The sequence below is a fragment of the Dama dama genome, chromosome X (genome assembly GCF_033118175.1).
Source record: "Dama dama isolate Ldn47 chromosome X, ASM3311817v1, whole genome shotgun sequence".
In the NCBI taxonomy this organism is placed as follows: Eukaryota; Metazoa; Chordata; class Mammalia; order Artiodactyla; family Cervidae; genus Dama; species Dama dama.
Window position 1 is genome coordinate 117,251,877 of NC_083714.1, and position 19,549 is coordinate 117,271,425.

Below are 19,549 nucleotides of genomic sequence, written 5' to 3' on the forward strand. Positions count from 1 at the left end.
TATAACAATAACAGAGAAAATAAATATTAAGAAAAGAATTGCTACTATAGATAAATAAGGGTGCTACATGTACTAATAACAGGACAAGCTATCAAGAAGAAATGTGAAGTAGTGAAGTGAACTGAAAGTTTCTCAGTTGTGTCCAACTCTTTGTGACCCCATGGACTGTACAGTCCTGAATTCTCCAGGCCAGAATACTGGAGTGGGTAGCCTTTGCCTTCTCCAGGGGATCTTCCCAACTCTGGGATTGAACCCAGGTCTCCCACATTGCAGGCAGATTCTTTACCAGCTGAGCCACAAGGGAAGCCCAAGAACACTGGAGTGGGTAGCCTATCCCTTCTCCAGCAGATCTTCCCAGTGCAGGAACTGAACCAGGGTCTCCTGCATTGCAGGCAGATTTTTTACCAACTGAGCTATCAGGGAAGTCCATCAAGAATATAAAACAATTATAAACATATACATACTTAACAGAGCAACAAACAACATGAGGAAAATCTGATAGAATTGAAAGGAGAAATAAATAATTAAATAACAACCCTATAAAACTTCAACACATCACTCTCAATTGTGGGAAAGTCAAGTGGGTAGATCACTAAAGAAATAAAAAAGACTTAAACAACATTATAAATGAAGTAGACCTAACACACATCTATGGAACTTTTCACCTAACAAGAGCCAAATACATAAACTTCTCAAGTGCATGTGGAACATTCTCTTGGGTAGACCATATTTTAGGGTATAAGGTGAATCCGCCTGCAATGCAGGAGACCCCTGTTTGATTCCTGGGTCGGGAAGATCCCGTGGAGAAGGGAACGGCTTCCCACTCCAGTATTCTGGCCTGGAGAATTCCATGGACTGTATAGTCTGTGGAGTCACAAAGACTTGAATGTGACTGAGTGACTTTCACTGCATTAAAAAAAGACTAAAACCATACAAAGTATGTTCTGCAACAAGAATGTAATAAAAATACAACTCAATAATAAAGTGAAATATGGGAAATTCTCAAATACATGAAAATTAAACACACTCCACAAAAAACTAATTTTTAAGAAATGGTAGGGTAAATTTTTAAAAAATACTTTGAGATTAAAAGGAAAACAAAACATGCCAAAATTTATGTGATACACCTAAACCAGTGCTCAGAGTGAAATTTATAGCTGTAAATGTCTATATATAAAAAGATGTTTCAAATCAATACCTAATACCTTGCACCCTAAGAGATAAGAAAAAAAAATTACAGCCAAACAAAGCAGAATAGAGAAAATAGTAAATATTAGAACAGAAATTAATTGAATTTAAGCACAGGAAAAAAATTAGGCAATCAAAAGTTGGTATTTGAAAATAACAAATTTTAAAAATCATTAGCAAGAATGACCAAGAAAAAAGAAAGAAAAGATTCAAAAATCATGAATAAAAAAGAGAAAATGCTCACTTTATAGAAATTTAATAAATGAACCATGTACAACTATGAACACAATGTACAACTATATACAAGTTAGATAACCTAGAAGAAATGCATAAATCTCAAGGAAGATACAAACTACTTAAATTGATGAAAGACGAAATATAAAATATGAATAGACTTAAAGGGATCGAAGTAGGAATCAAAACACTTCCCACATGGAACAGCCGAAGCCCAAACAACTTCATTGGTGAAATTTACCAAACATTTCATGAATAATTAATATCAATCTTCACAAAAACAGAAATGAAGGGAATAAAATACTTCACAAGCCATTCTCTAAGACCAAGAGAAATAAAGAATCATGTTTATGGTTAGTTGATTTTCAACAAGGCACCAAGATAATTCAGGGGGGAAAAGCTATTTTTGTTCTTTATGTAGTGATGCATATGAAATAATACCTTGATTGCTGGAAAAGCATATTATTCTTTGAAAGGAAAAACTCAATTATATGCCTTTTTCTAGAAACCAGAAAAAATAATCTGTAGTTCATTAAAAATTAAAATGTGTAAAGCTTCCAAAATTTTTTCAAATATATATTTAATGAGAGAAAATTGTCATAACAATTATTAAAAGGTACAGTATATTTTTGCAATTAAAAAAATAAACCAGGAAAGTAGAAATATAGATAAACAGACATTCTGGCCAGCTTTCCCCAAAGCGAGCAATCCATGTAAGTCAGGGGTTGCAATGCCTTTTCCGATAAACCCTTAGAGGTCAGACTCCATCACATCCATAATATCCCACAAGCCATATATTAACCTTATTTGATGTAGGAGGGGAGTATATAACAGCATGAACACCAGGAGGAAAGGATCACAGGGAGTCATTTATAATGATAGTTACTACAAAATTTTAGTAAGAAATTTCTTAAAACTGTTTTAAGTACATATAATAATATAAAGTTTCATATACATAGTAAAATAAAATACGTGAATGATAAACTGATAGAGAAATAACAACAAATACAGGAAAAAAGTACTTACTTGGAGAGAAATTTACAGCAACATTACACTCTTCATTTGGTCGCAGAGTTCCACTGAGTGTGCTAAATTTGAATATACCATCTTTGAAAAGTTTATCAGTATTTCTAATATCCAAATTCCACTCTACATTTTTTCTTGAAGTATTATGTAAGACCAGATTCTGTTCATACATAAAAAATAAAAGAAGAAATTTATAAAGATTACAATATGCAATATGAAATTTAGTTTGTATTGCCATAGCAACTTGATGGTCCTACACACAAAGTAAGCAATTAAAAGTGGTAATCACAGAAAAAATGTTTTAAAAGTGAACGTTAGGCAAACAAAGAGGTACATGAATATGTTCAGAGCCTGTTAACAACTATGAAAGTACTCAAAGGAGCTATGCTAGTTAGGAAAGATGCAGAGTAACAAGAACCTTCATTCATGATGGTAGAATGCAAATTGGTACAGTCATGTTGGAAGACAGTTTGACAGCTTCTTATAATGCTAAATATACACTTATCAAATGATCCAGTAAACCTAGTCTTAATTATTTTCCTAAGTAAATTGAAAATTTATGTTTATACAAAAATCTGCATGTGAATGTTTACAATAGCTTTGTTCATAATCACCAACCCCTGGAAGTCGAAACAAACATGATTTCTATCAACAAATGAATGCATAAACAAACTGTAGTACAGCCATAAAATAGGATAAAATTCAATGATAAAATAAGTAAAATATTAATTCAAGTAAAAACATAAGTGAGTATTACATATTTACTTAATTTTAAGTGAAAGATGCTGAATGCAAATCTCTACACATTGTATACTTAAATTACCTGTCAGTCTGGAAATGCAAAATCTTGTGGATGAAAAATAAAACCAATTGCTGCCAAATGTTGGTGGAAGGAGAAGTAGTTAATTGCCAAGGGGTTATAGAGAGATTTTTCAGTATAATAAAACTGTTCTATATGGCACTGAAGTGGTAAACCCTTCTATACAATTTCCAAGACCCAAGCAATTATATACTGCAAAGGAGTGAACTTAAAGACATGAAAATTAAAAGCAATAAACCAAGATGTTAGGGATCCCAGGATGGATTGTAGACTGTGACAAATTATATCACAAACATATGATATAACCTCACTGAAGGTACTGGGTAAAGAATGGCTTACGTAATTCTGGAAAACTGTGTTTTGACTGGAAACTATATAAAGCTAAAGACAAAAAGATACTCTTTATGAACACTGTACTCTAGTTGGAAAATATGTTAATAATTCTAACAGAGTACAGGTTAAAAATCCTGACACTTCTTTACTAAGTACACCAGGGTTAAAAAATAAGTAAATATATTATAAATAAGACAGTCAGACTTCTCATTGTCAGAGAAGAGTTAAAAATGAACAAGGGAGAAAGATGGAATGAACCTTGTTGTGTAGGATTAGAGTAAGAACTATCAGTTAAAAGTCATGTTTAGATAGACAGGTAGACAGGAAAAGGTAGATATAAATAGATGATAGGCAGGTAGATAGAAAAGCTACCGATATATGTGTATTCATGGATTTTTACACATACAAATATTTCCTGGCACTATCTGCCAAAAGGACCTAGAACATGTGACACCACAGAAGCAGCTAGCACACCTTGTATATAGACCTTGTTTTCTAAATACCGCTCTCCCATAAAAGATACTGAGGTTTCTTGGAGAAAATGTTGACTCAGGAGCTAGAACAACTAAAATAAAAGTGACCCTGGACCATTCTGTAGTCATAGAAAGTAAGAGAAATGTTTAAAAATCATAAGAACAAGAGTAGGTCAAAGGGTCAATCTAAAAGATGTCCTAATAGCCAAAGCTGGAACAATTTTAGCAGCATAAACAAAAATGAACACTGGATTAAAACTGAGAATAGGAAATACATATATGTGGGTTCATACTGACAAATAAATAAATAAAGGGAGGGAGGAAGGGAATAATCTTTATTACAGAAAAATTCTAAACAATATACGTAAATGTCCCCTCCAGAAGGTGGAGCTTGACCCCCACCCCTTGAGTGTGGGCTGAAACTGATGACTCACTTCCACAGTATAGAGTGTGCAAAGGGGGAAAATAGCTTCTCCAGCTTTACAATAAACACGGTGTGTTTATTGATAACATGTACTCCTTTCACATGATGTGACAAAATGAACATTTCACCTATGTGACATTCTTCCCCAAAGTCCATAGAAAATAAGGACGGAGACCAGTCAGGTGAAAAATATAAGACAAACCAAAATTAAAGAACATTCTGAAAAAAACTACCAGATCAGTATTCTTTAAAATTAACAAGGTCATAAAATATTAGCAACACTGAGAACCCATCATGTAATAGAAGAGACTTAATGCCACATGGTATGCTGGATTGGACCCTGGGCAGTAAAAGACCCTTAGTGAGTAACTGGTGAAATCTGAATAGAGTCTGTTGTTTAGCTAATAATATTTTACTAATGCTAATTTGTTAGTGTTAAAAAAATGTTTTCTGGTTGTATAAGGTGTTAACACTAGGGAAAGTTGTGTAAAGTGTATGCCAAACCTCTCTGCACTGTCTTTGTGAAGTTCCTGTGACTCTGGGAGCTATGTACATGACCTGTATGCAGACTCATCTTTCCAGTGCTAGTCATTATGAAAATAAAACCTCAACCAGGTTTTTAAAAACCCTGTTCTTCAAAATTTGAAGAGTGTAGAATGATCCATGTAATCATCACCACAATAAAATGGCATACTTTGTTTCTTTCAAAGCATGATTGATTTAAAATAATCAGGATTTTTAAAATGAGTCAATTTTATTCCCAGATGTCTGTATATACTGAGACATCTATTTAGTTCTAATATTTGTGTACTCTGTAAGGAAGTTCCTTTGCACCTTGTAAAGAAAACGTCTTTTTTTTCTTTTCTTAACACAGAAGGTGGGCATGGTATCATACTAGTTATGTGAATGCCTCATTTTTCTCATTCTGAATTTGAGGAAATGGTATCTCCAAAATACAATCTACTTCTTTCTATATCCTATCTTAATAATAGAACTGATCCATTCATCAAGGAAGAAACATTGGTTAATTAATTTAGTATATGTGGTGGTTTAGTCGCTAAGTCATGTCCGACTCTCAGGACCCCATGGACTGCAGGCCCCCAGGCTCCTCTGTCCATGGGATATACCAGGCAAGAACACTGGAGTAGGCTGCCATTTCCTTCTCCAAGTATATGTAGTATTGTGTTATTTTTCTTTATAAAGTCATCATAATGATACATGTACATAGTTTATACAAATAGTGAAAATATACTTATCAAAAAGTTGGCCCACTCAACTCTTCCTCATCAACAGTCCTGTTTCCCAGAAGCAACCAATTTTAACCAATTCTTATTTCAATTTTCTCTAATAGTTATAGCTAATTCTGTGTGATGCTAATATAGCTTACTTTAGGTTTTTTATTGCTTCCACAACAAATTACCACAGTGGTTTAAAACAACACAAATGTGTCACATTAGAGTCTTATTGATTAGAAGGTCAATGCAAATATCACTGCACTAAAATCAAGAAGACTAAAATCACAAGACTAAAATCATAGAGGAACTATGATACTTTCCAGACTCTAGAGAAGAATCTGTTTTCCTGCCATTCTCAGTTCAGATGTATTTGGCTGGTGGCCTCCTTGCACCAGCAACATGACATCTCTCTGACTTCTCTTCTGTCATCACAACTTCTGACCACAGTCAAGAAGTTCTCTGTTTATAACTTCTCATGTGATAAGACTGGGGCCACCTGCATAATCTCAGATAACCCCTCATGCTCAGGATCATTCATCTTAATTACATTATACATCAGCAAAGTGTCTTTTACAATATAAAGGATTCTATTCACAAATGCAGGAAAAGGGATATAGAAGACAAAAAAGGAACACTACAAATACAAATTTCTACAATGTATCCTGAGCTTCTTTCTTATGCATGTCTTTATCTTTTCAGATGGATTCATAATTAGAAGAAAGGCAGAAATATCTAATAAGAAAAAAAAGAGCAGATTATCATAGAAGTGACTGTATTATATATCTGGACTTTTTCAATTTATATTATTTCCTCTCAATTAATTTCCTCACCTGTATGAAATGTATTTCATGTGAATTTTAACCATAGCTTCCATTTGTATAAGACAGATAACCATTCAATTTATTTTATATTTTAGCTTTATATTAAAATATAAATATATAAATGGCTTTATATGTGTTTATATAGTTTATTACTTATGAGAAATATGCTCTACACACACACACACACACACACACACACATATTCTTATAACACAGGCTTCAGAATAATCATCTTAATAAGTGAAAAACCATAATCAGAAAAAAAAAATTGTAAACTGCATCAATTCTCTATACATACCTGAGTTTTTGTTACCCTGCCATTAGGATCCAGATTATGTAATGGGATTTCAAAGATAAAATAAGTGCTGGATAATGTCAGTGGTGCTTGCAACACTGCAAAAGGAAAGTAAAAGTAAAGTGAAAGTGTTAGTTGCTCAGTCGTGTCTGACTCTTTGCAACCTCAAGGACTGGATCCTGCCAGGATCCTCTGTCCATGGAATTCTCCAGGGAAGAAAAATGGGGTAGGTAGCCATTCCCTTCTCCAGGGGATCTTCCCGACTCAGGGATCAAACCCACACCTCCTGCATTGGCAGGCATATTCTTTACCATCTGAGTCACCAGGGAACATACTGTTAAAATAATAATGACATAAGCTCACAGATAATTCTTACTTTACCTTAAATTTTCTACCTATTGCTATATTTCCAGCCAGGAAACAAAATTATTTTTAAAGACATTTCAGGAATAACTTGGATTATCATAAGTTCCAATTTTGTAATGGTAGTTAATTACAAGTAAATATAAAATGTACCCTTGAGACAATAAAAGAACATAAAATATACTAAATATTGATCTCAGGGAAAAAGGTAGACAAAATTAAAATGATCTCCATTGTAAAGTTTGACCAATGCAGAAGTAGAGAAGTGAAAAGAAATATAGAAATAAAAATTATTGTATTAAAGGGAAAATATATATATGGCATATCATGAAGCATTTTATACATGAAACACAAAGCTCTAGGGAGAAAATGGTTATTCTATGGAAGATCAGAAATACAATTATCTATAAAAATACATTAGAGAAGGAATTATTATCTGCTGGAAAATCTTATATTTTTAAATAGATTGTTAGAGTAATTTTAGTTCACAGAATTGTGCAGAAAATAGAGAGATATCCCTTATATCCCCCTCCCCACTGCCACACACACACAGCCTCTTACATTATCAACATCCTCTACCACAGTGGTACATTCATTATACAGGAACCTGTAATGATACGTTATCATAACCTAATGTTCACTGTTTACATTAGGGGTCATTCATAGTGTTGTACATTCTATAGGTTTGAACAAATGTATAATGACATCCAGCATTACTGTTTCATACAGAGGATATTCACTGCCCCCCCCCAAATCCTCTGTGGTCTACCTATTTGTCTCTTTCTACTCACAACCCTTGGAAGCCACTGATCTTTTTATAGCCCTCCATGGTTTTACATTTTCCAGAATGTCATATAGTTGGAATGATACAGCACATAGTCTTGTGAGATTAGATTATTTCACTCAGTACTATACATTTAAGGTTCATCCATGTCTTTTCATGACCTGATAGCTCATTTCTTTTTAGTGCTAAATAATATTCCATTGTCCGGAAAAATTCTAACAACTTTTTGGCCAACTCAATACCACAGTTTACCCATTCAGCTACTGAAGAACACCTTGGTTGCTTCCAAGTTTTGGGAATGATGAACAAAGTTGCCATAAAAACTTACATGCACATTTTTGTGTAAATATGAGTTTTCAACTCATTTGGGTAAATACAGACAGCAATCTGCCACACTGTATGGTAAGAATATGTTAAGCATTGGAAAAAAACCATCAAATGACCAACTGTTTTCCAAAGTAGTAGTACCATCTTTCAATTTCATCAGCAATGCAATCTCACTAGCAACTGCATTCACACCAGTTCCTATTGTCCACATCCTCATCAGCATTTAGCTTTGTCAATGCTCTGTATTTTGGTCATTCTAATAGATGCATAGTGCTATCTTACTGTTGTTTTAATTTTAATTTCCTTGATAACATATAATGTGGAGTATTTTTTCATATGCTTATCTACCTTCAGTGTATTGCCATTGGTAAGTTGTATGCTCATATCATTGGCCCAGGTTTCAAATGGTTTGTTATCCTTACTGTTGAATTTAAAGAGTTCTTTATTTTGGGTAATAGTTCTTTATTAGATATGCCTTTTGCAAATATTTTCTTCCAGTCAGTGGCTTTTCATTTTGGTATCTTGATAGCATATTTTGCAGAGCAGACATTTTTATCATTATAAGGTCTAGCTTATTAATTCTTTCTTTTACAGATCATATCTTTTTTCTTGTAACTAAAAGGTCACTGCCAAACCCAAGGTCACTTTAGGGATGTTTTCCTATGTTATCTTCTATGAGTTTTATAGTTTTGCCTTTTACATTTAGGTTTGTAATCATTTTGAGTTAATTTTTGTGAAGTATATAAAATCTGTATCTAGGTTTATTTTTTTAAAATTTGTGGATGTCCAATTTTTCAGTTACATTCTTTAAAAAAGACTATTTATTCTGAGTTGTATTGCCTCTGTTCCTTTGTCAAAGATGAGCTTACTATATTTATGTGGGGCTGTTTCTGGGCTCTCTTTCCTGTTCCATTGATCTATTTGTCTAGCTTTGTCAATAAACTCTCTTGATTACTGCACCATTGTAGTAAGTGTTGAAGTCAGGTAGTGTCTGTCTTCTTTGTTCCGTTCCTTCAATACCACACTGGTCATTATGGGTCTTCTCTCTTTTCATATAAACTTTGAATCAATATGTCTGTCAATATCCACAAAATAACTCGCTGAGATTTTGACTGGGAATGCATTGAATCTCTAGATCAAGTTGGGAAGAACTGTCAACATGACAATATTGAGTCTTCCCATGCATTAACACAGAATCATTGCTCCATTTAATTCTCCTTTGATATCTTTCACCAGAGTTTTGCAGTCCTCTTATAGATCTGTAACTATATTGTTTGATTTATACCTAAGTACTTCATTTTTGTTGGGTGCTAATGTAAATGGTATTTTGTATTTAATTTTAAATTCCATTTCTCACTACTTATATTCCCAGGTGGCTCAATGGTAAAGAATCTGCCTGCCATGCAGGAGACCCAAGAGACGTCAGTTTGATCCCTGGGTCAGGAAGATCCCTTGGAGGAGGAAATGACAACCCACACGAGTATTCTTGCCTGAAAAATCAAATGAACAGAGGACTCTGGTGGGCTACAGTCCATGGGGTTGCAAAGAGTTAGACATGACTGAATGACTGGGCATGCATAGAGAAAAGCAACTGACTTTTGTTTAGTAACCTGTATCCTGAAACCTTATTATAATAGCTTACTAGTTCCATGAGATTTTTTTTTTAATTGACTCAGATTTTCTACAGACAATCATGTCATCTGTGAACTAAAAGGCAGTTTTTAGTTCTTCCTTCCCAATCTGTATAGCTTTCAACTCCTTTTTCTGTCTTATTACAATACCTAGGTCTTCTTATACAATGCTGAGAAAGAGGGGTGAGAGAGGATAGCCTAGCCTGGTTTCTGATCTTAATGAGAAAGCTTCAAGCTACATTTAAAATGGATAACAAACAAGGACCTACTGTATAGTACAGGGAACTCTGCTCAATATTCTGTAACAACCTAATTGGGAAAAGAATTTGAAAAAGAATATAGATACATGTCTAACTGAATCATTTTGCTGTACCCATGCAACTAAGACACAACTGTTAACCAACTATACTTCAATATTAAAAAAAGAATGTTATTTGTGAGGTTTTTTATGTAGATCTTTTTTATCAACCTGAGAAAGCTCCCTTCCATCACTCATTTACTGTTTTTTTTTTCTTTTTTTATGGGTAATGGATTTTGTAAAATGCTTTTTTTCCCTGCATTTATTGATATGAACATATGGCATTTTCTTCTTTAGGCTATTAATGTGATGCATGCATGCATGCTTAGTCACTTCAGTTGTATTCAATTCTTTGTGAACCCATGGACTGTAGCCTGCCAGGCTCCTCTGTCCATGGAATTTTCCAGGCAAGAATACTGAAGTGGGTTACCATGCTGCTCTCTAGCAGATATTCCTGATGCAGGGATCAAATCTGCATCTCCTGTGTCTCCAGCATTGCAGGTGGATTCTTTACCACTGAGCAACAAGGAAAACCCATTAATGTGATGGAATACATTGAGTTGTTTTCGAATAACTCAGTTGTAAGTTCTTTATAAAGAAAACTGTTCAGTTCAGTCACTCAGTCGTGTCTAACTCTTTGCGACCCCATGAACCACAGCATTCCAGGCCTCTCTGTCCATCACCAACTCCTGGAGTTCACCCAAACCCATGTCCATTGAGTCAGTGATGCCATCCAACCATCTCATCCTCTGTCATCCCCTTCTCCTCCTGCCCTCAATCTTTCCCAGCATCAGGATCTTTTCCAATGAGTCAGCTCTTCACATCAGGTGGCCAAAGTATTGGAGCTTCAGCTTCAGCATAAGTCCTTCCAATGAATAGTCAGGACTGATTTCCCTTAGGATGGACTGGTTGGATCTCCTTGCAGTCCAAGGGACTCTCAAGAGTCTTCTCCAACAACACAGTGCAAAAGCATCAATTCTTCAGTGCTCAGCTTTTTTTATAGTCCAACTCTCACATCCATACATGACCACTGGAAAAACCATAGCCTTGACTAGATGGACCTTTGTTGACAAAGTAATGTCTCTGCTTTTCAATATGCTGTCTAGGTTGGTCATAACTTTCCTTCCAAGGAGTAAGCGTCTTTTAATTTCATAGCTGCAGTCACCATCCGCAGTGATTTTGGAGCCCAGAAAAAGAAACTCAGCCACTGTTTCCCCATCTATTTGCCATGAAGTGATGGGACCAGATGCCAAGATCTTAGTTTTCTGAATGTTGAGCTTTAAGCCAACTTTTTATTCCCCTCTTTCACCTTCATCAAGAAGCTCTTTTAGTTCTTTTTTACTTTCTTCCATAAGGTTAATGTCATCTGCATATCTGAGGTTATTGATATTTCCCCCGGCAATCTTGATCCCAGCCTGTGCTTCCTCCAGCCCAGCGTTTCTCATGATGTACTCTGCATATAAGTTAAATAAGCAGGGTGACAATATACAGCCTTAACGTACTCCTTTTCCTATTTGGAACCAGTCTGTTGTTCCATGTCCAGTTCTAGCTGTTGCTTCCTGACCTGCATACAGATTTCTCAAGAGGCAGGTCAGGTGGTCTGGTATTCCCATCTCTTTCAGAATTTTCCACAGTTTATTGTGATCCACACAGTCAACAGCTTTGGCATAGTCAATAAAGCAGAAATAGATGTTTTTCTGGAACTCTCTTGCTCTTTTGATGATCCATCAGATGTTGGCAATTTGATCTCTGGTTCCTCTGCCTTTTCTAAAATGAGCTTGAACATCTGGAAGTTCACGGTTCATGCATTACTGAAGCCTGGCTTGGAGAATTTTAAACATTACTTTACTAGCGTGTAAGATGAGTGCAATTGTGCAGTAGTTTGAGCATTCTTTGGCATTGCCTTTCTTTGAGATTGGAATGAAAACTGACCTTTTCCAGTCCTGTGGCCACTGCTGAGTTTTCCAAATTTGCTGACATATTGAGTGTAGCACTTTCACAGCATCATCTTTTAGGATTTGAAATAGCTCAACTGGAATTCCATCACCTCCACTAGCTTTGTTCGTAGTGATGCTTCCTAAGGCCCATTTAACTTCACATTCCAGGATGTCTGGCTCTAGGTGAGTGATCACACCATTGTGATTATCTGGGTCATGAAGATCTTTTTTGTACAGTTCTTCTGTGTATTCTTGCCACCTCTTCTTAATATCTTCTGCTTCTGTTAGGTCCCTACCATTTCTGTCCTTTATTGAGGCCATCTTTGCATGAAATGTTCCCTTGGTATCTCTAATTTTCTTGAAGAGATCTCCAGTCTTTCCCATTCTGTTGTTTTCCTCTATTTCTTTGCACTGATCACTGAGGAAGGCTTTCTTGTCTCTCCTTGCTATTCTTTGGAACTCTGCATTCAAATGGGAATATCTTTCCTTTTCTCCTTTGCTTTTCACTTCCCTTCCTTTCACAGCTATTTGTAAGGCCTCCTCAGACAGCCATTTTGCTTTTTTGCATTTCTTTGTCTTGGGGATGGTCTTGATTCCTGTCTCCTGTACAATGTCATGAATCTGCGTCCATAGTTCAGTAGGCACTCTATCAGATCTAGTCCCTTAAATCTATTTCTCACTTCCACTGTATAGTCATAAGGGATTTGACTTCACAGGGATTTGACTTCATAGAACTGTTCTTTACCACTGAGCAACTGGGGAAATCCATTAATGTCATGGATTACATTGAGTTTTTTTCTAATAACTTAATTGCATGTTCTTTATAAAGAAAACTGTAAGAACATAAAAATCACCCCCCCCCAAATTACCTATACTATATCCACTCAGTAACCATTACTGTTCATGTTTTGTCTACATATAATTTTTCTTATATATATTTTGACATAACCCAAAAGTAGGGCCATACAACCATAGGTTTTCTAATCTTCACTTTTTCTTACTTAACAAGATACCATGAATTTTCATAGAGGTATAACATTCCTTAACATAGTAAAGAATAACCTAATCAGCCAATCCCCTATTGCTGGACATTTAGGCTACTCCCAGTATTTCACCATCATCGGGAATGTTCTGATGAATATCTTTATATATTCCTTTGTTTGCTTTCCTAGAATAAATTCCTAGGGAATATTCTTAACAGAGAAAACTGATAGTTGGGGGCTGTATCTATAATATTTATAATTTCCTTGGTTTAAGTTACAGTTTGCTAATTTAAAGTATACCTTCTACTTCACTAGTGCTTTCCATAGTGCTTTCCACTTTGCCAAGTACATAAGGAAGCTACCAATTGTCCTTTTTTACTGATAAGAAAACTGGTTAATTGAGTTTTGAATGTGAACCAGACTTGCATACATGAGATACCCCTATATCTCTACCTCGCCCCTCCCCACTGGTAATCACTAGTTCGTTCTCTATATATGTGAGTCTGTTTCTATTTTTTTTAAATATATATTTATTTATTTTTATATTCCATATGCAAGTGATATCAGAGCATTTGTCTTTATCTACAAGGACATTTTAATAACAAAATAATTCTAACCCCTCTCTACCACTGCTTGTTTCATTATTGTCATTAATTTCACTTATGTATAAGTATACATAAGCATATATAGAAATAATACACTGCTGCTATTATTATACTGAATAAACTCAAATGTTAGATTAAGAATATGAAAAATAAAAACTCTTCTTTTACCTTTATTTCCAGTGCTCTTTTCTTTTACAGATCCAAGTTTTTCACCTATATCATTTTTCTTCCCACTAAAGAACTTTTTAACACCTGTGGCTGACTCATGTCAATGTATGGCAAAAACCAAAATATTGCAAAGTAATTAGCCTCTAATTAAACTAAATTTATTAATTAAAAAAAATGTCTTTCAAGACCAGTCTTTTGGCAACAGATCCCCTCAAGTGTTGTTTGTTTGTAAAAGGCTTTAATTTTCCTTTACTTTTGAATGATAATTTCTCAAGGTACAGAATTCTAGGTTGGTATTTTTCTGTCTCTCAACACTTTATATATTTCCCTCCATTCTCTTTTCGTTTGCATAGCTTCTCAGGAGAAGTCACATGTAACTTTTATCTTTGCTCCTCTGTATATTAAGGTGTCTTTTCCTCTGAATTACTTTCTACTTTTATAAAATTAATTTTTATGGAGTATAGTTACTTTACAGTATTGTGTTAGCTTCTGCTATTCAGCAAAGTGAAAGAGTTATATACATATATCCACTCTGTTTTAGATTCCCTTCCCATCCAGGATACAACAGAGAACTGAGTAGGGTTCCCTGTGCTACACAGCACGTTCTCAACAGTTGTCTATTTTAGTCTATTTAGTCAATTTCAGTCTCCCAATTCATCTTAGTCCCTGTTTCCACCTTCGTAACTGTAAGTTTGTTTTCTACATCTGTGACTCTATTCATTTCTACTTTACAAGTAAGTTCATCTGTACCATTTTTCTAGACTCTACATATCAATTAAATTATACAATATGTCTTTCTCTTTCTGACTCACTTCACTCTATGAAAATCTCTAGGGCCATCCATGTCACTATAAATGGCATTCTTTTGCTCCTTTTATGGCTGGGTAATATACCATTGTGCATATATATATATATCGCACATCTTTTATATCCCTTCCCCTGTTGATAAACACTGAGGTTGCTTCCATGTCCTGGCTATTGTAAACAGTGCTGCAATGAACACTGAGGTGCATGCATCCTGAGGATTTTTTCAATCTTTGATTTTTTTTGCAGTTTGAAAGTAATATGCCTTTTTTTTTTTTTTTTTTTTTTGCTATTCATCATATATGGTATTCTCTGAGCTTCTTGGATTATGGCGTGGTGTCTGATATTAATTTGGAGGAAATTCTCAGTCATTATGTTTCCAATATTTCTTGTTATTTTCTTTTTCTTCTCCCTCTGGTATTTCAGGTATGCACATATTAATATTTTGTAGTTGTCCCACAGTACTCAGTCTGTTCTTTTTTCTCCTTTTTTCAGTCATTTTTTTTTTAACATTTGCTTTCCTTTGGAGATATCTATTGAGATATTCTCAAGCTCAGACAGTCTTTCCCCAGCCACATCCAGTCCACTAATAATCCTACTCATGAGATTCTTCATTTTTGTTCCACTGTTTTTGCTCCACAGCATTCATTCTGGATCTTTCTGAGAATTTTAATCTCTTTGCTTATATTGCCCATCTGTTCCTGCATGGTGTCTACTTTATCCATTAGAGGCCCAAGCATACTAGTTATTTTAAATTCCCAATATGATAATTCCAACATCTATGCCATAACCGCATCTGATTTTCAACTCTTGTTCTGTCTCTGAAAACTGCATTTTTCACTTTTTCGTATGTCTTATACATTTTTCCTTGATGCTTAGATATGATGTACTGGGTAAAGGAACTGCTGTAAACAGACCTTTAGTAATGTAGTAGTAAGTTGTGGGAGGCAGAAACATTCTATAATCCTATGATTAGATCTCAGTCTTTTGGTGAATCCATGTCTCTAGAATATGAACTTTACATGTCTTTCTCAATCTGCACGCCACCACTACCAGTTTGGGACTAAATGGTTAGAGTGGGCTGAGTTGATTATTAATATTTCTTCTCTCGCACAGAGAGGGTTAGAGGAGACTGCAGTTGGATATTTCCCTTCCCTGAGATCAGGGGGTTTCTGATAAAACCCCAGAAAGATCTGGTCAACAAGTTTCTCCAGAGGGCAGACCTTGTTAAGCAGAACAGAATGCTTTGGCATATTTCAGAATTCCTTTTCCTCACCCTTGCCAGAAATATGAGAGTATTTTTCTCTCATAATCACTTAAGAGAATCAAGTTAAGCTCCTAGAGGTAAAATTCACAAAAGTATGAAAGGGGCCCCATGGAGTATGACTGGGGCCCCATAGAGACTGTTGCTTTCAGACTTGTTCATGCTGAACTTCCAGCAATTCACAGTTACAGTACAGGCTTCCTTATCCAGGCATTGATTCCCAAAGGAACTTCTACTTTGGAGTTTCTGTTCCATTCAATAAGTTGTGATTCTCTGTATTTGCCCATGAGTCTCTCCATTTTCAGAGGCATGAGTTTGCCCTGTGACCTCACTTTTCTTATAGATCTAAGAAGATCTGTTTATTTTTCAGTTTGCTTAGCTTTTTAACTTGCTGTAAGGATGGAAACTTCTAAGTTTCTTATATGCTGAACCAGAAACCAGAGCTGAAAAATCTATACTTTTTGAAACTTACCTTGAGGATGTTTATAATCCTTAATGAAAACTAAAGAATCTTACATGTTTATGTCAATATAATTCCCTGGAAAGAAACCAATTTCTGATGCAAAAACTCACATATCTTACAAGCAATTTTATTTTACCAGTGGAATTAATAGATGCCTTGGCAGGAAGTCAGGATATGTAGAATAAGAGAAAGGCACAGATAATTTCCATCACTGTGTTACCCCAAACTCTTGTCATGAGAAATCTTAGGAAAAGACAATGGGTGGCCCATATACAAGAAATGGCTAAGATATTCTGCCTATTTTCAAATTGGCAATTGAGGATTAACAGTGAAAATAATAGACTGGTTGTATCTTTTAAAACAAATCACTCTTTTGCCATATTATAACACCATTTAGTGATCTCTATTTCACTTATCAATTAGATAAATTGATATAAGAGAAATTTATCTCTATTTTATCAATTAGATAAAGAATTGATACTTTTGAACTGTGGTGTCAGAGAAGGCTCTTGAGAGTCCCTTGGAATGCAAGCACATCCTAAAGGAAATCAGTCCTGATATTCATTGGAAGGCTTGATGCTGAAGCTTAAACTTCAATACTTTGGCCACCTGATGCAAAGAGCTAACTCATTAGAAAAGGCCCTGATGCTGGGAAAGATTGAAGGCAGGAAGAGAACGGGACTACAGAGGACAAGATGGTTGGATGGCATCACCGACTTAACAAACATGAGTTTAAGCAAGCTCCAGGAGATGGTGAAGGACAGGGAAGCCTGGCATGCTGCAGTCCATGGGGTTGCAAAATGTTGGAGACGACTGAGTGACTGAACAACAAATTTTGCTTATACAAAGCTATATTCTACCCAATACAGATTATTTGAGAAACAGTTTCTGGAGAAACTGTTCCTCAAGATTAAGGTCTCACATACTAATATTTTGGTTCCCCCCTAAATTAAAACATTTACTGGCATCCAGTTTGTCACAAAAAAAGATATAATAGTTGGTGCTGAAGCCAACACTGTGAGACTCACTAAGAAACATAAGAGAACAGGCAAGACTCAATTGACATTTAAGGAACTCCTCAACATGAGGGAGACAGATATAAAAGAAAAATATTTCAGCAAAAATTGAGACAATGTACTCAACTGAAGAAAAGCTCAAATAATTTATAATATAATTACAGACAAAAAGTGTTGCTTTCATTTTTAAAAACTCCATAAGTAAAGAAACAATAAGAAAAAAAGTTTGAAAATCCTGTTAGTATACAATCACCAAGATAATTTTTTAAGACATAAAATAGTCAATTCAGAAAAAAAAAGTCCTGGGAAATAAAATGAAAAGATGAGGAAAGGACACTAAGGGAGAATATATAAAATAACTAAAATATACACTATAATCAAAGAGGTACAAAATCTAACCAATAGGAGTCAGAAAAAGAAACATGGAAAATAATGGCAAAGCATTTTTCGAGAAAGCAATTTAGGGAAACATTATAAAACTCAAGACAATGAACTTCTGGAGTGAAAAAACCCACAAGAACTTAGGACAATGATAAAGTTTGTATCGGGTGATCAGATGTCATCTTAACATAGGCGGTAACATCTCCACTATGCTATAAATAAACTAATAAAAGCTAAATATGGAACAAAAGAAGAGTGAGACACCAAATTATTAATAATGGTATATTATAAATAGTCACATTCCAGATGACGTTTTCTGTGTTTCTACATTTTCCAATTTTCCTTAATGATGATACATTAATTTTTAATTATAAAATAAGTGAATTATATTTTCTTTTTCATTAAAGTAATTTGCCTAATCTGAAAAGATATCTTAAAACAAGGGATAAATTTTTAATTTCATGGAACTTCTCTACCAGTTGTGGAATTACTATCTGTATTTTAAATGGGAGTGAAATAAATCCCTATAGTGTATATGCTGCTTTAATGAGGTTTCTCTAACTTCGTGCCAAGTACAATTATTAACTGATCACTATTTTATTATTAAAGACAACTAATCTCAGAACAATAAAAACAAAATACAGTATAATATAAACTAGACTTAAATTTCCAAGAAAAATACTTAAGCACAAAATACAATGCAAGCCTAAGCCAGTCAAAAGTATAGTCTGCAGAGGTCCAGAGTTTTACACTTGAATATCTGAAGAAAATGAATAAATAAATATTCAATAAATAATTCAAAATTTTAAAATAATTATCCTTCTTTACTTGCACTTAGTTCTTTAGTAACTCATCCCTTTGGGAGAAAACATTCCCTTAAATAAAATTTTCATCATTTTATTTTATAACCAATGTATTTTCTTTTAACAATTTCTATTTTGAAATAATCATTTAAATTGCCCACACAAAAAACAAAGTACTAACCTGACCTCTGTTTTTAATTACATCCTACTTTTTAAGCAAAGGTAAATCATGTGACAGTATATCCATGCTATTTATCAAAATTCAGTCTCACAGACTCACAAACATACACAAGAACCATATAATAAATTTACTTTCTAGCATTTCTATTTTTTAAAAATGAATATCATGCTATAACTTTTTAAACTTTTAGCTATGTAAGAATAAATGTTAATACGCACATCAGTTGAATGTTCCATATTACATACCAGTAGCTTGGATATAACATAGTTGAATATCTGGTGGTGTATTTGGAATCACATTAGAGTCTGAGAAACAACAGTGAGAGTCAAGTTCTGAAGCTGCAAAGAAATTAACTCGAACTTGCATGGTAAAGTTGTACGTTGCCACCTGTTAGACAAAAAATACATTATGACTGGCTACTTTTGGTATAAAAATCGTGATCTTTTAGAATTTAAAAACAGGGTACATTATTATGTTGTTTCAGGTGTACTACATAGTGATTTGATATTTGCATATATTATGAGACGATCACCATGATAAGTCTAGTAATCAATTGTCCCCGTACAAAATTATTACAATGTCATTGACCATTTTCCTCACATAGAATATTACATTCCTGTGGTTTATTTATAATTGGAGGTATGTATCTCTTTATTCCCTTCACCTATTTCATTTTATACAATTTTTATTGT

The 19,549-nt window shown here is 34.4% G+C and overlaps 1 protein-coding gene across 1 annotated transcript in view; it reads right to left on the reverse strand.

Moving 5' to 3' along the window:
- Positions 1-19,549, reverse strand: part of LOC133052844 (cilia- and flagella-associated protein 47-like) — a 190,760-nt gene that overhangs the window by 130,639 nt on the left and 40,572 nt on the right. Inside the window, exons 7-9 of the mRNA XM_061137676.1 lie at positions 19,103-19,244; positions 6,853-6,947; positions 2,449-2,608 (exon numbers count right to left, since the gene is read on the reverse strand). Of these exons, the coding sequence (XP_060993659.1) occupies positions 2,449-2,608; positions 6,853-6,947; positions 19,103-19,244 (397 nt within the window). The remainder of the gene's footprint in view (positions 1-2,448; positions 2,609-6,852; positions 6,948-19,102; positions 19,245-19,549) is intronic.